Consider the following 14,082-nt stretch of genomic DNA (forward strand, 5'->3'; position numbering starts at 1 on the left):
TTGTGTTGGAGCAGCAGTGGTGATTCCAAAATATAACATTGTCTTGATGTTCAAGTGCCCTCCTCAATCATCCATTTTTACCGGCGAGGCAGTTGCCATCTTGGAAGCTATTGCATATGCTGACTCTCACAATATAGCAAAAATGATCATTTTTACAGATAGCAGGAGTTGCCTGCAGGCTATTATGGGCAATCAGTTTAAAATGAAGGCAAAATTCCCCTTAATACTTCAGATCAAAACATTATTAAGAAAATGTGACTCAAAGGGGTTAAAAATAGTGCTCGGGTGGATCCCAGGTCATTGTGGCATTCCTGGAAACGAGTCTGCAGATTTGTGGGCAAAGAGAGCTATTGAGATGGGATCACCAGGTCACTACAGGATATACAGCTCTGACCTTCTAAGCCATGCACAGACTGATATGTTTAACACGTGGCAAAATCTCTGGAATTCTGCCAGATTGGAGGTAGGAAAACATTATGGCCACATTCAACCCAATATTCCACGTAAACCATGGTTTTTCAGATTCCGAGTCTATCCTAAATGGGTCACGTCTACAATTTGTCGATTACGCTTGGGGCCAGTTTGTACCCCTGTATTTCTTGCCAAGATACGGGTCCGGGATACGTCACTGTGCGAATGTGGGTTAGACGAAGGCACCGTAGATCACATTTTCTTCTCCTGTCCGAGATTCAGTTACTCTTTGTATGATGTGTTACCTTCAAATATTCCGCGACCCATTAACTTTTACTCACTTCTCACTCTAATGGACCCTCCCCTAACTTCTGTCATTATTAAGTATGTAGAAGAACATAATATAAAACTTTAATTATTACAGCTCTTCTATCTATCTATATTTAATTTTTACGTTTTTTTCCTCCATTTCATCCGCTATGTTGCTTGCCTTAACAATCTGTCATCCGCTTTCCGCTCTTTCTCACTAATGTTGCTACTGTGTTAATTGTGTCATGTAATGTATTTGTCTGTGATGTCCACAATAATTTGTTTGTTTTAGGTTCCCGTCTATCCTTCCACAAAAATCAAAATTTAACCGAACATTCTCGTCTCACAAGTCAAAAGTCTATACCTCGACATTGGCAGAATCCACCTTGCTAAATTTAGCAAGGAGTAAAAGCCATTAAAAAAAAAAAAAAAAAAAGTCACTTTTGACACTGACAAATCGGTTTTGTATCGGTGTGACATCTTATAAAGCATTCTTCGAATTGGGCCGATAGTAATATAATATGGCAACGTTCAAACCCGGTGGATAGGAGTAGATAGAGTAAACGAATGCAGCGTGAGGAATGTAAAGGCCCCTGTACATATTGGGCCAACGCAGGCCAGTCCAAGGGGCGCAGCCATGCGGTAGAATGAGATAGCAATATCACTTGCTCCCTCTAACGCATAAATGCGGCCCCCAGACTGTCCCACGCTGGTCCAATATGTACAGGGGCCTTAAGCAAACTGTCACTCTCAAAATTGCATTACAATCTTATAATAATATCTCTAATTGTTTTCAAATAACATCATTGTCAAAATCGTCATACTCATGCTCGAAGCAAATATATGTAGGCTATGTAGAGTATGCCAATGTGAAAGCTGTTTTACATGTAGTCCTACTGTTTTATTTCTACTACGACTTGTGTCAAACACTTGAACAGTAGCTTAGGACCTTATTGAATGAGAGTTTAAAATACTTTATGAATATGGAGCGCGCTTGGAAGCAAGGCAATCACATTTTGCTCATTATAGGATGACGAAGGTAATATTTATCATACAAATGAGTTTTTTTATGATACTTTATAGTCTAGTCGACAAGGCGCGGTATATATTCTTAGTTGTTTTTCATAGATCTACTCTACAAAGTCACGTGATTTAGTGTTGAGCACGTTCTGTATGGTTAAGGATTTCCAAAATAAAGTGAGCGGCGGTGAGATGAGTGACCTATTTTTCCACACACATAGAGTTAGACAAAATAAGTCTTTTGATAGCATACGCAGTGCAAGTGTTATTTATATGTCATAATTTCAATAAAGTTTGACGTTTTAAAATAACACCTGTACTGTATTACCTACCTAAGTATATTACTAACTGGTTAGGTATATTCTCTTCAGCCAGCAGCGCCAGCACGAGCGGCCACCGCATCGCGCTACATGCCATTACCCCCATTATTACAACACGCTAAGGTCTATGTTACCTTGGAACGCGGCCTCGAATAGCACAGCGTCTTGCGTGGGCAACGCGTGCGCCGCCGCCAGCAGCGCCAGCACGAGCGGCCACCGCATCGCGCTGCATGCCATCACCGTCCTTATTACAACACGCTAAGGTCTATGTTACCTTGGAACGCGGCCTCGAACAGCACAGGGTCCTGCGTGGGCAACGCGTGCGCCGCCGCCAGCAGCGCCAGCACCAGCGGCCACCGCATCGCGCTACATGCCATCACCGTCCTTATTACAACACGCTAAGGTCTATGTTACCTTGGAACCCGGCCTCGAATAGTACAGGGTCTTGCGTGGGCAACGCGTGCGCCGCCGCCAGCAGCGCCAGCACCAGCGGCCACCGCATCGCGCTACATGCCATCACCGTCCTTATTACAACACGCTAAGGTCTATGTTACCTTGGAACGCGGCCTCGAACAGCACAGGGTCCTGCGTGGGCAACGCGTGCGCCGCCGCCAGCAGCGCCAGCACCAGCGGCCACCGCATCGCGCTACATGCCATCACCGTCCATCTCCGTCGATATCTGCAATAGACATACACTGACTTAATATTTTTATTTATCAGTGGCCATTGTAGTATATATGATTATATTCAGTATTCAGATTAAGAAAATGCATAGAAATAATTGACAGATTAATTAATAGCACAATTAAAGCATCACCTTGGACCAAACTAACCTAATCCACAATTAACGATTTTTTAACTTCCCCCAACCCCCGCCAATTTTTTAAAAGAAATTATCAAAATCTGACGTAAAAAAAATTAAAAACCATTAAAAACAATGGCCCATAAGGTTGATTTTGTTTGTAACTCTTCTTAGCTAACTAAGAAGATTGACTGCGATGTCTTGTTTTACTGTGTACAGTCAGCCAAGAAAGTGGTTTACCACTTTTCGACTCTATCAATCAGATAATAGAGTCGATAAGTGGTAAACCACTTTATTGGCTGACCGTACTACCAAGTACTACTCTCACAGAAGAGGAAGAAATCGAATGATTAAATTACGCAATACCCAAGAACGACATTTTTCAAAAATGAGATGGAATATTCCTATGTGATTCAATTGATCAAATGTTCAACGATTTCATAAAAAGTAAGAACAAAACACATGAATACTGATATTGGAAAATATACAATAAGGAAAATAATCCTACTTTTATATTGAAATCGACGATGACTTGTAATCCCCAGAGTGAATCCAGACTCCATTATGAAACTCCTTTCTTTGTCACATTTTAGTAACGAGATGGAAAAGTATAATGATAAAAGTCAGCGAGTTAGCTATAAAGGGTATATTCTAGTTTCAGGCGCTAATGAGTGGTCCGGGTATCCGGTTAGCGGAGTACGATCGCTTGTCGCTTTGACACTAATGAACTAGATAACTATAAAAGACAGTGTTATTTCCTTGTGACTCTATTTTCTGAAAATCCTAAATTTTCGGCCTGAGCACCGCGTTTACGGCTACATTATAATAAGTAGGTACTGAAGCGCTGGTGGCCTAGCGGCAAGAGCGTGCGACTTTCAATCCGGAGATCGCGGGTTCAAACCCCGGCTCGTACCAATGACTTTTTCGGAACTTACTATGTACGAAATATCATTTGATATTTGCCAGTCGCTTTTCGGTGAAGGAAAACATCGTGAGGAAATCGGACTAATCCCAATAAGGCCTAGTTTCCCCTCTGGGTTGAAAGGTTAGATGGCAGTCGCTTTCGTAAAAACTAGTGCCTACGTCAAATCATGGGATTAGTTATCAAGCGGACCCTAGGCTCCCATGAGCCGTGGCAAAATGCCGGGATAACGCGAGGAAGAAGAGGTACTGAAATATTGTTACGGCTTTAAAAGCTCAAAAGGCTGTGCTCCAAGTTGTGCTGCTAAACAAACTGTTGTTCACTGGAGTTACAATATTAACGTACAAAACTATATTCTCAAGATATTTGGCACAGCGACCTTGCAAGTAGAAAAAGGCAGCAAATTAAATAAGTGTAGACGCAAAGAGTTGTCTTCCCATAGAAAATTGCAATTTCGCGCCTTTTCCTACTGACAAGTTATAGGTGTGTCTCAGTACACCTACCTTAAAACATCTCAAGCGCCTACTCATTTTCTTAAGCAAAGTCATAGAAATATTAGTTAATATGCCCACTTCGTAAATCAATCTATACTCCTGAAAATTTTTACCTGTGTTTTCAAAAGAATCTCTTAAGATGTAGTAAAATATTTATTTTATGTATGTAGGTACCGAAACGAACAGATCCCGCCCTTTTGCTTTTATGCTAGTCACAAGGTTTATTTTCTTAACCTTTTCGAGTTTTACCAATACAGGGTCACAACGAACGCTATATATAACACGCAGGCGAGGTCCGTCTGACCCTTTACTTAAATCGTACTCGACTACACTTACTTTTTATTTCGTATGTACCGACGGTTCGACCGTACGTGACGGCTTGCGTTTGATGTGACAACGGGGCCTAATAGCCTTTACGAAAAGATTTCACTGCTAGATTTTCCCAAGAAAAAATATTAGGGTTCAGTTTTACCGATTGTTTCCGGAAAGTTTGGCAAGCGCTGACTTGGGTACTTTCAGATTCGAACTTGCAATGACGTTGTTATGGAATGGAACGTTATCAACTTTGAAATGCTCATTGGTTGAGCCAAATAAAAATAAACGCGAAAATACGACTCCCACATGCCATAAATGTCAGTGTCACTCGATCAATCAGATCAATATTGAAATGGATATTTCATATTTTGTTACCGTTCTTCAGTTAATGAATATTTCTCTGCGAAAATGAATTAATTTGTATTCGGTTACTAAAATCTTGAATTTTTATTAGCTTTCCATTCATATAATCTAATATTCAATGTACAAATTTGATTAAATTTTACGGAACGAGAATGTATGTCGGTCTTCAGATTTTCGTGTTTATTTTCGCTCTGTGCTTAGATTTCGTGTTGTTACTGAATAACGGCTTGGCCAGGACACCTCCCATGGGCTGGATGTCGTGGGGGTACTACCAGTGCGCCGACGACTGTGACAAAACCCCCGATAAATGTCTCAAGTGAGTTCCACCGGAATTTATTGTTTATAAACCATGTTTAAAATAAACAATGTACAGTCGCCATCAGATATATCGGAGCGGCCGAGGTGCTCACAAATATCTGAACACGCCTCTATTATCAAGGCTTTAGAGTGCGTGTTCAGATATTTTTCAGCACCTCGGCCGCTCCGATATATCTGATGGCGACTGTAGGTATACGTGGTATGGTGCTGATGAATATTTAAGGAATGTATTTTAATGTAATGTTGGTATTTTGTTTTTAAATAATAGTTTGTCTCTAGCATTGGTCGGAAAGAACAGAATAAATGAACTTAACCATTCATAAACTTGATAATAAAAGCCTTAAAAAGTATAATGCCTATTATCTGATAAGAGCAATATAAAAACGGCATGGCTGCATGAAAGTAGTTTTTGTACAGTATCTTATAATCATTGTGTTATTTTCAACCAAAAGGAATTATTGTTGTTTATCAATAAGGCACTATTTCCATAAAACTTAAATTTTAAATCAACGTTATCAACAACCGACAATGTAGTACCTTTTAGTTGAAAACGTCACAGTCTCAAATAGCTGTTTTTTTACATTTTATCTTTTTCATGTATTTATTTGCATGCATATTTTTATTAAATTTTGTTTCTGAACTTAGATAATATGAAATATCATTATGAAATTGCATTTTTAACACATGACCTAAAAGCCTCTTAGTTTCCACCTATCTTAAATCCTTTGTATGCATGTGGCAGTTTAAATACATGGATTAAAAACCTGTTTTAAATCAGAAAATAAGGTCCTCGAAAAATGCAATAGGTATATGACAAGAAAAATTGGTCTGAATGCTTATCAAACACAGACAGAATGTTAAAATATAAATAAATATTAGGGGACATCTTACACAGATCAACCTAGCCCCAAATTAAGCAAAGTTTGTACTATGTGTGCTAGGCGACAATATACATACTTATATAGATAAATACATACTTATATACATAGAAAACACCCATGACTCAGGAACAAATATTTGTGTTCATCACACAAATAAATGCCCTTACCGGTATTTGAACCCAGGACCATCGGCTTCACGGATAGGGTACTAGGCCAGACTGGTCGTAAATATCACACAAAAGTAAAAAATATGTAAAAAAATTACATTACTTTGCAGTGAGCAACTCATCATGGATGTAGCGGATGCATTATTCAACGACGGCTACCTGGAGGCCGGGTACGAGTATGTTGTGATTGATGACTGCTGGTCGGAGAGGGTGCGGGACAGGAATGACCGTCTGGTGCCGGATAGGAAAAGATTCCCAAGGGGTATGAAGTTCTTAGCGGACTATGTGAGTTTTTTGTATAGTACTGTTCCTTTGAAGTGAAATGCAACTATTCCGAAAAAGCATACTTCAACTAAAAATTCACCTTTTCATTGAATGTAATATTAAGAAGTATGTAATTAGTGGTATTATTTTACATTCCATTCAGTATGACAAGGAGTTAATATGGGTTCCTTATATTTTATAATTAAACACAGTTTAATATTCGTCATAAGTTTTTATTTACGAATGGGTATGTTGCTGTTGTATTTGTTTTTGAAACAGTTTTTATTTGAGACTAAAAATCTTGTATTTCTTCACCACCAGGTCCACAAGCTGGGTCTGAAATTCGGCATGTACACAAACGTGGGCAAGGATACATGCATGCACTACCCGGGCTCGCGAGATCACTTCGAGAGTGACGCGCAGCAGTTTGCAGAGTGGGACGTGGATTACCTCAAAGTTGATGGCTGCTTTGTGGAAAACGAGTATCTTGATACTGGTAATCTAATCACACAAATAATGTTTCACATTCCATCATCATTATTGGCCTTTGCGTCTATTGCAGAGAATTTATAGAATAGACGCAAAGGCCAATAATGATTTGGACGAACTGCGTATTGGACGTACAGCTAACAATCGAATGTGCAGCTGCACTGTCACAGAGTGGTTGGTCTGTGTGCAGTGTTCATCGCTCCATGCTCAAGGAGTTATAGTATTATATTTGGGAGCATAGTAAAGCTGACGATCGAGTTAGTTGAAAAGAAAAATAAATATATTGGAATGACAGATACGAAGGAAAAGCTGTATGGTCATTTCCATGCATTTATTTATTTTTGTAGTTAACAATTTGTCACTTTGATACTCGCCCTAGAGGTAAATAACCGCGTCTTATTATGATGTTTTTGTTTTAACACTTACTCCATTTAAGTTGTAGTATATTGTGTATTGTTTACAGCATACATAAAGCTTGGTCACTATTTGAATAAGACTGGCAGACCCATGGTATTCTCGTGCAGTTGGCCTTATTATAAGGAGTATATTCATAAGACTAAGGTGAGTAGGAAGTAGGAATGTAACATAGGTACTGGTATGTCTTTCCCATCACGGAGCAATGGTGTTCCGGACCTTTGGGAGGCGTGCGCGGAGACGAAGCTAACACGTAGAGGCCCTTTTGACACTTTAATGAAATGTAAGGGGTACACCGAGCGGATGCTGCCCTTACCCGTGTCATGGGACGCACGCAGAGGCAGCACCCGCCAGGGTGTAAGGGCTATTGAGAGTTGATGGAATCTAAAATGAACTAGGTTATTGGGTGAAAGCGATGGATTATACTGGTATTATTATGTATTTTATTGTATATAAAAGTAAAGTCTCCACTACTATTAAAACAGCTTGATTTCATGGAATATGGACCCGATTCTGCGTTGGTCGTTACTGCAAGTTGAATGCAAATTCGAGTCACGAATATAATAGAATGGAAGCGTATTTTTTCGTACAACTCAATTTCGGGTCACTTTACATTTTTCGCAGCTTAGAGAGAACATATCGTACGTTAAGCCGGGTCCAGACGGGTGTAACGTGTAATGTAAGATTTCGTGTAACAGAGCGTCAATGTGTGGACGCGCGCTAAGAACCGACAGGCTAAGGAGTGCTCCCGGTACTGGTTTTCTATACAAATACAGTACCGGAACCGGGAAATCCCGGTTCACGCCATATAAACTCAGTACCGGGAGCATTCACTACAGGCGGTGGATCCGGCACGACCGTTACATGTAATGGTCGTAGGTGCCGTCCACACGCAGAATTCGTGTTACATTACACGATGGATTACATTACACGTTATAGCCATCTGGACCCAGCTTTAGGGCTGGACAACATCATCGTCACCTTCCTTATTTTGTGGCTTAATGCTTCAAGAATAAATGAAAAAATCCCGTGTTTCCAGTTCAGCTACGCGCCAATCGCGAAACACTGTAACATGTGGCGCAACTTCCACGACATCTTCATCAACTTCGGTAATGTCGTGTGGATCATAGAGAACTACGAGAAGAATAACAGGCTGTACAGGCAGTTCCATAAGCCGGGCCAGTGGAACGATCCTGACATGGTAAGAGCAGTATACAAGTGTGGATACAGCGTTATGATCCACAACATCTTCACCGACCATTATTAGACATTAGGTATACCTATACGTACGTAGCCTGTTGCAGATTTTACCGCTGTAGTTTTTTGTGACGAAGCCTGTAGCTGATTGTGAGTTTGTATTCACCTGACGAAGCCTGCGGTGAGGATATAAAAGTATGATATCTAAATAGACTTATTATTACTTCCTACGTAGACGAATGTTTGGTAGGAAATCACATTTTTTTCTAGCTAGGTATTATATAGCATGGTAAGCAATGTTGACTAAGTTTATCGGGCAAGTGCGAGTCGGACTCGCGCACGAAGGGTTCCGTACCATAATGCAAAAAAAAAAACGAAAAAAAGCAAAAAAAAAACGGTCACCCATCCAAGTACTGACCACTCCCGACGTTGCTTAACTTTGGTCAAAAATCACGTTTGTTGTATGGGAGCCCCATTTAAATCTTTATTTTATTCTGTTTTTAGTATTTGTTGTTATAGCGGCAACAGAAATACATCATCTGTGAAAATTTCAACTGTCTAGCTATCACGGTTCGTGAGATACAGCCTGGTGACAGACGGACGGACGGACGGACGGACAGCGAAGTCTTAGTAATAGGGTCCCGTTTTACCCTTTGGGTACGGAACCCTAAAAAGGCATAACATAAAATACACTTAACAGTGTGGGCGATGGTACGAAAAAATGTTTTATTTCTTCAGATAATCCTAGGAAACAATGGCCTAACCGAGAGCCAGAGCCGCATCCAAATGGGCTTGTGGTCGATGTGGTCCGCGCCGCTCCTGCTCAGCTGCGACATGAAGAAGATCAAGCCCTTCGAGAAACAACTGCTTCAGAACATGGACCTGCTGGCCATAGCCCAGGACCCTCAGGGGAAGATGGCTGGAGCCTTTAAGGTAATTATTGCGATATGTTCCTCATCACGCCCTTCAGGGGATACATTTTGGGAAAACACTGAAATTACTTTTCTCGTATTTAAAAAACCGGGCAAGTGCGAGTCGGACTCGCGCACGAAGGGTTCCGTACCATAAAGCAAAAAAAAAAAACGGTAAAAATGCAAAAAGAAAACGGACAGCGAAGTCTTAGTAATAGGGTCCCGTTTTACCCTTTGGGTACGGAACCCTAAAAATAAGAGTTCCATGAACAGAAATGTATTTTTGCTAAAGCTTTGTCGGAATATTTATATAAAATTGTAGTAAAGCTTTATGAATAATTTCTTAATGGGATTGGCCGGTCGAAGGTCGAAGTGTTTAACAAATGGCGTGACGCCAGTATAGGTTTTATCTGTCAACCCTACAAATAGTCTCAAGTTATTGTTTTTATTTTTTATTTTATTTAAAACAAATCTCATAGAACTAAACTAGACATAGGTAAAACCCTTAGAGAATATAACCAACGGAGACGCCATGTCTATAATTTTCGGCACAAAATAGTCTGCCGTTTTTTGCGGGGGAGGGGCACATCAAATGTATAGGTACGTCATGTCAGATAAACGTCAGTCCATACATGTGTTTGACATGTGGTTGACCATTGGCCGCCTTTTTTCGACAGAGGGGAAAGTCTGTTAATGACCACTCCGTTGGTTATATTCTCTAAGGTAAAACCTATGCTGGTTACGCCGTCTATAAAAACGTCTGTCAGTTGCCAGCCCAATTTCACTTAATCATTTCAGATTCGAGAGAAAGTTACACTGTGGGTGAAGCGCCACCTACCGATGAAAGGGGACATCTACTCTTCATATTCTTTCGCACTTGTCAATTTGAGGGGAGACAGTCAATATGTCTCTTTCAAGCTTGCACACTATGGGTTGGAAAAGACTGAAGTGTATACAATTTTGGTGAGATTATTATATTTTATTTTTAGTCAAAATGTAACAACTTCTTAACTACATGTTTTACTTTAAAGAAATGTATAGGCCCCGTGCATGAACTATAGGGGCCAACATAGGAGCCATCAGATTTTTGGCGCGAGGTGTACTTAAATGTGTCGTTTATGCTTTCGATGTAGCCCACAAGATGGCAGAACCTACTATGCACAAGGATAGGTAGCACTTGTTTTGGCAATGTAGTGTGCACAATATGTGTCCGATTCACGCCACAAAATGGCCGACCCTCCAAGGCGCACGGTCCCTATCTAAAAATAGTAAAATAATTAAAATAGATTTGAAATATCTAAAAAACGTCGCGTGATGCTTAAAGGTTTCATACCGTAAAAATTTAATTAAATTAAATTAAAAGTCCATACAAAAATGTTCTGTTTTTCATAAGCCTCAAGTAATTAATCTACTAACTTTTTTGCTACAGACATATGACACCGAACTTGTTTCAGGATGTGTTCACGGGCGTTTTCTTAAGAAATGTGACGAGACAGGAGGTCCTGAACATTTCGGTTCCGGCTGAAGGTATGTACTTGTTTTTAAACCTTATCGCAAAAACACAAGGTCCACGTATGGTCATACGAGGTTGTGGTTAGTACGTATACTAACCACAACCTCGTATGACCATACGCCTCGCTCTCGGCGTATGGACCAGGCCAGGAGGTAAGAGGAAGAGGTGGTGACTGGCGTGCCATTCATATAAACTCTAATATTATGTTCCAATAGGCTATTCGAATTTTACTGAACACCTACGTGACTCGGTCTTTCGACCAATGATATAGTGCCATAGATACAAAATGTTGTACGTCATTGGCCGGATGACTAAATGCGTCTTTTAAAGATTTCTTAGAAACGGAACATTTTAGAACTGTTGCAACCATGTCTGTTCGAAGTGTGATTTGAATGCAGACGGCTATAATAGTTTTAATATTGCATTTCGAAGACATCTTCAAAAGACGCATTTAGCACAAGAATAGAATAGAATAGAAAATATTTATTTGCTTGAATACGTAACAATCAGATCTTATAATAAAATAGACACAGTATTCAGTCGACTTAACATCAACATGCAAAATATTTACAAAATCGTACATTAAGGTACTAATTTACTAATTATTAACATGCAATCATTAAAACAATATAGTAATAAAACAATGTCAATGAATGATGTGAATGTTCAAAACTCGAAAATTTAAAATATTATAATGTCAATGAAATTTAAATTTAAAAATAAAAGTATTATGATAGATTTAGTCAAAAAGTTAGTTATATATATCAAATACAAATCGGAAATTATCATTTTATACATTAGGTTCTAAATTTTAAATAATCCTTAACACTATAAAAACAATGTTCATGCAGCCATTCAGTCAATTTTACTTTAAATACTTTCCCACTCAACATTCTCAGCTCTTTAGGGAGATTATTAAATATTACAACACACATATTAAAAGCATTTCTCCTACATATATCAGAAGTACAGGCTGGCTGGTATAGTAGATGTTGGTACTGAGCCCGGAGTTGCCTTGCGAACATTTCCTTGCATTTGCGAAGAGACGCATTTATCCCGGTTACACTGTTTCCCGACTTTACATTGTTTTGAAATACGAATTTACTATATTTATTTTTATCGACACAACGATTGTACACAACAGGATTTATTTTTGTTTCAGATATTATTCTTTACACGTTCTATCCCTTGTGAAGGTGAGGCGTACTAAACCAAGCTACTCGTAAAGGCTTGCTTTGCTGGTAGTGACACTAGTGACAGCTAACACTATACGCGCGCGTCGCGCCGAATGATGGTCCCTATGACCTCTAATACGGTCACATTTTTCTAGACTGAAATACACTTACTTATTATCCTTATCTGTCATTTTGACTTATGTATTTGTAAGAAAACGATAAAACATAATATAACTAAATCAGGCCCGTAGACATGTAAAATGCTTGAAATGAAATGCTAAATCAGGCCCGTAAACTTTTATAAATAAGGGGGTTAGTAATTGTCAAATTGTGACTTTATTATTTATTATTAGGTACGTAAAGATGTTTATCGCTTAACTTTATCGGGTTGCATACCCATGTAATGTCCGTCCAAAATTAAATTAGGTATATTGTAATTCTATTTTAGGTTAAGTTCGTTTTTCCTTTGAGAAGTCGCAAAAAACTTTCTCCACTTACAAAAGGTATAATTAGTTTTATTTTTATTTAACATACCTGCTCGTGCAATTTATTTCGTTTTGTTAAAATGTAACTTGACTTCGTTATAAAATATGTTATTTATTTATTAAAATGTGCGTCAATCGCGGGTTTGTTCTAAAAAATGTGCTCAATTTTATTTGTGATATTAAAATAATACAACAATAGTTTGTATTGTTTCCTTATTTTAAATTTAATCTAAATCCCTCTAGAAATCAATCTAATTTAAAAACATTTAATCAATTTTCAATTTGATAATGATTTTACACTCAGTTCAATTGCAAATCTACTGTATCTATTTCTTAAAAAGACAAATGACAAACAATTTTCAACAACCTATTAAATTCGGCAGATGTTTATGAATAACACCATTAGTTCTTAAAATTTCCCCTCTGCTTTGGAAGGTCAGATGGCTTTCCTAAAAACTAGTGCCTACGTCAATTCTTGGGACTATTTTTCAAGCGGACCACAGGCTCCCATGAGCCGTGGCCAAATGCCAGGATAACGGGAGAAGAAGAGTTTTTAAAGTACCCATACAGTCTTCTGTATTTAAAAATCCTCTTTGCAAGTTCCGTAATAGTAAAATGTCGCCCAGGAGAACCGTAACAGCGTAAGACACGGTTCCATTTTCTCCAGGCACCAGTTAATTACGACTCACTAATTGTGCCATTCTTTGCCGCGACAAGACTGTTCCTTCCAACGCAATGTTCAGAACAATCAACCAACAACCAGTGTACGTTTGAGCTTCAGTTATGCTTATCTGTTGAAGTTATCGAGGTCTTGCTTATGTTGGATTTTATCGTTGAGATGAATATCGCCAGCACTGTTCATTAAGAATAATGCACGCTCATTTTTTAAGGTAAGGCGTATAGCATTCCAGTAATGGTGTAGTTAGGATCTTTTTGCAAATGAGAACTAGCTTGATTTCAGCCCATTATGCGAAAACTCGAAATTGCCGGGTTATAAGCACTACGTTTTATAAATCCTAGGGATTTGTGTACAATTTCAGCCAAAACAAACACTATTCAGTGGTAGAATGTCCAAATTTAGTTTGTATGTATACAATTTTAGTAGGTAGTAGCTACCTAACTAATAGTAAAACGCTTCATTGCACAATAAAAGTACCGACCTACATATAACACCGAAATAATTCAAATAATACAATAAATGTCTACAAAAGCGAACTTATGCCTTTAACAGATCTCCAAACAGCTAACCAGTTATTCCAGCTAACCAAACAGAGCAGCATGTTTAAAAAAGGAAATTAGGATTCGGTGACAG

At 38.9% G+C, this 14,082-nt stretch overlaps 2 protein-coding genes and 1 long non-coding RNA gene across 4 annotated transcripts in view; 1 reads left to right on the forward strand and 2 right to left on the reverse strand.

Moving 5' to 3' along the window:
- The window catches only part of LOC134678533 (pikachurin), a 91,180-nt gene extending 88,741 nt beyond the window's left edge, over positions 1-2,439 (reverse strand). The window contains exon 1 of one of the 2 annotated variants that reach the window (XM_063537112.1): positions 2,335-2,439. In XM_063537112.1, coding sequence (XP_063393182.1) covers positions 2,335-2,437 — 103 coding nt within the window. In that variant the 5' untranslated portion in view covers positions 2,438-2,439. Of the gene's footprint in view, positions 1-2,194; positions 2,300-2,334 lie in introns of those variants that run through there. The other variant, XM_063537121.1, reaches the window with a different exon arrangement.
- Positions 2,440-2,445: 6 nt separating this feature from the next.
- LOC134678893 (uncharacterized) overlaps positions 2,446-14,082 on the reverse strand; it is a 75,636-nt gene continuing 63,999 nt past the window's right edge. The window contains exon 3 of the long non-coding RNA XR_010100259.1: positions 2,446-2,739. This is a non-coding gene — a long non-coding RNA (uncharacterized LOC134678893). The remainder of the gene's footprint in view (positions 2,740-14,082) is intronic.
- LOC134678455 (alpha-N-acetylgalactosaminidase-like) lies at positions 4,937-12,968 on the forward strand. Its single transcript, XM_063537031.1, has 9 exons — positions 4,937-5,272; positions 6,433-6,607; positions 6,908-7,082; positions 7,539-7,636; positions 8,529-8,690; positions 9,425-9,619; positions 10,396-10,560; positions 11,052-11,124; positions 12,273-12,968. The coding sequence occupies exons 1-9, from the start codon at positions 5,109-5,111 to the stop codon at positions 12,302-12,304; spliced, it is 1,239 nt and encodes a 412-aa protein (XP_063393101.1). The 5' UTR covers positions 4,937-5,108; the 3' UTR covers positions 12,305-12,968.

The sequence above is a fragment of the Cydia fagiglandana genome, chromosome 2 (genome assembly GCF_963556715.1).
Source record: "Cydia fagiglandana chromosome 2, ilCydFagi1.1, whole genome shotgun sequence".
Classification (NCBI taxonomy): Eukaryota; Metazoa; Arthropoda; class Insecta; order Lepidoptera; family Tortricidae; genus Cydia; species Cydia fagiglandana.

Coding starts and splice junctions, on each gene's coding strand:
- LOC134678455 (XM_063537031.1), top strand. CDS start 5,109: ATGTATGTCGGTCTTCAGATTTTCGTGTTTATTTTCGCTCTGTGCTTA. Junction 5,273..6,432: donor ACCCCCGATAAATGTCTCAA/GTGAGTTCCACC, acceptor ATTACTTTGCAG/TGAGCAACTCATCATGGATG. Junction 9,620..10,395: donor AGATGGCTGGAGCCTTTAAG/GTAATTATTGCG, acceptor TAATCATTTCAG/ATTCGAGAGAAAGTTACACT.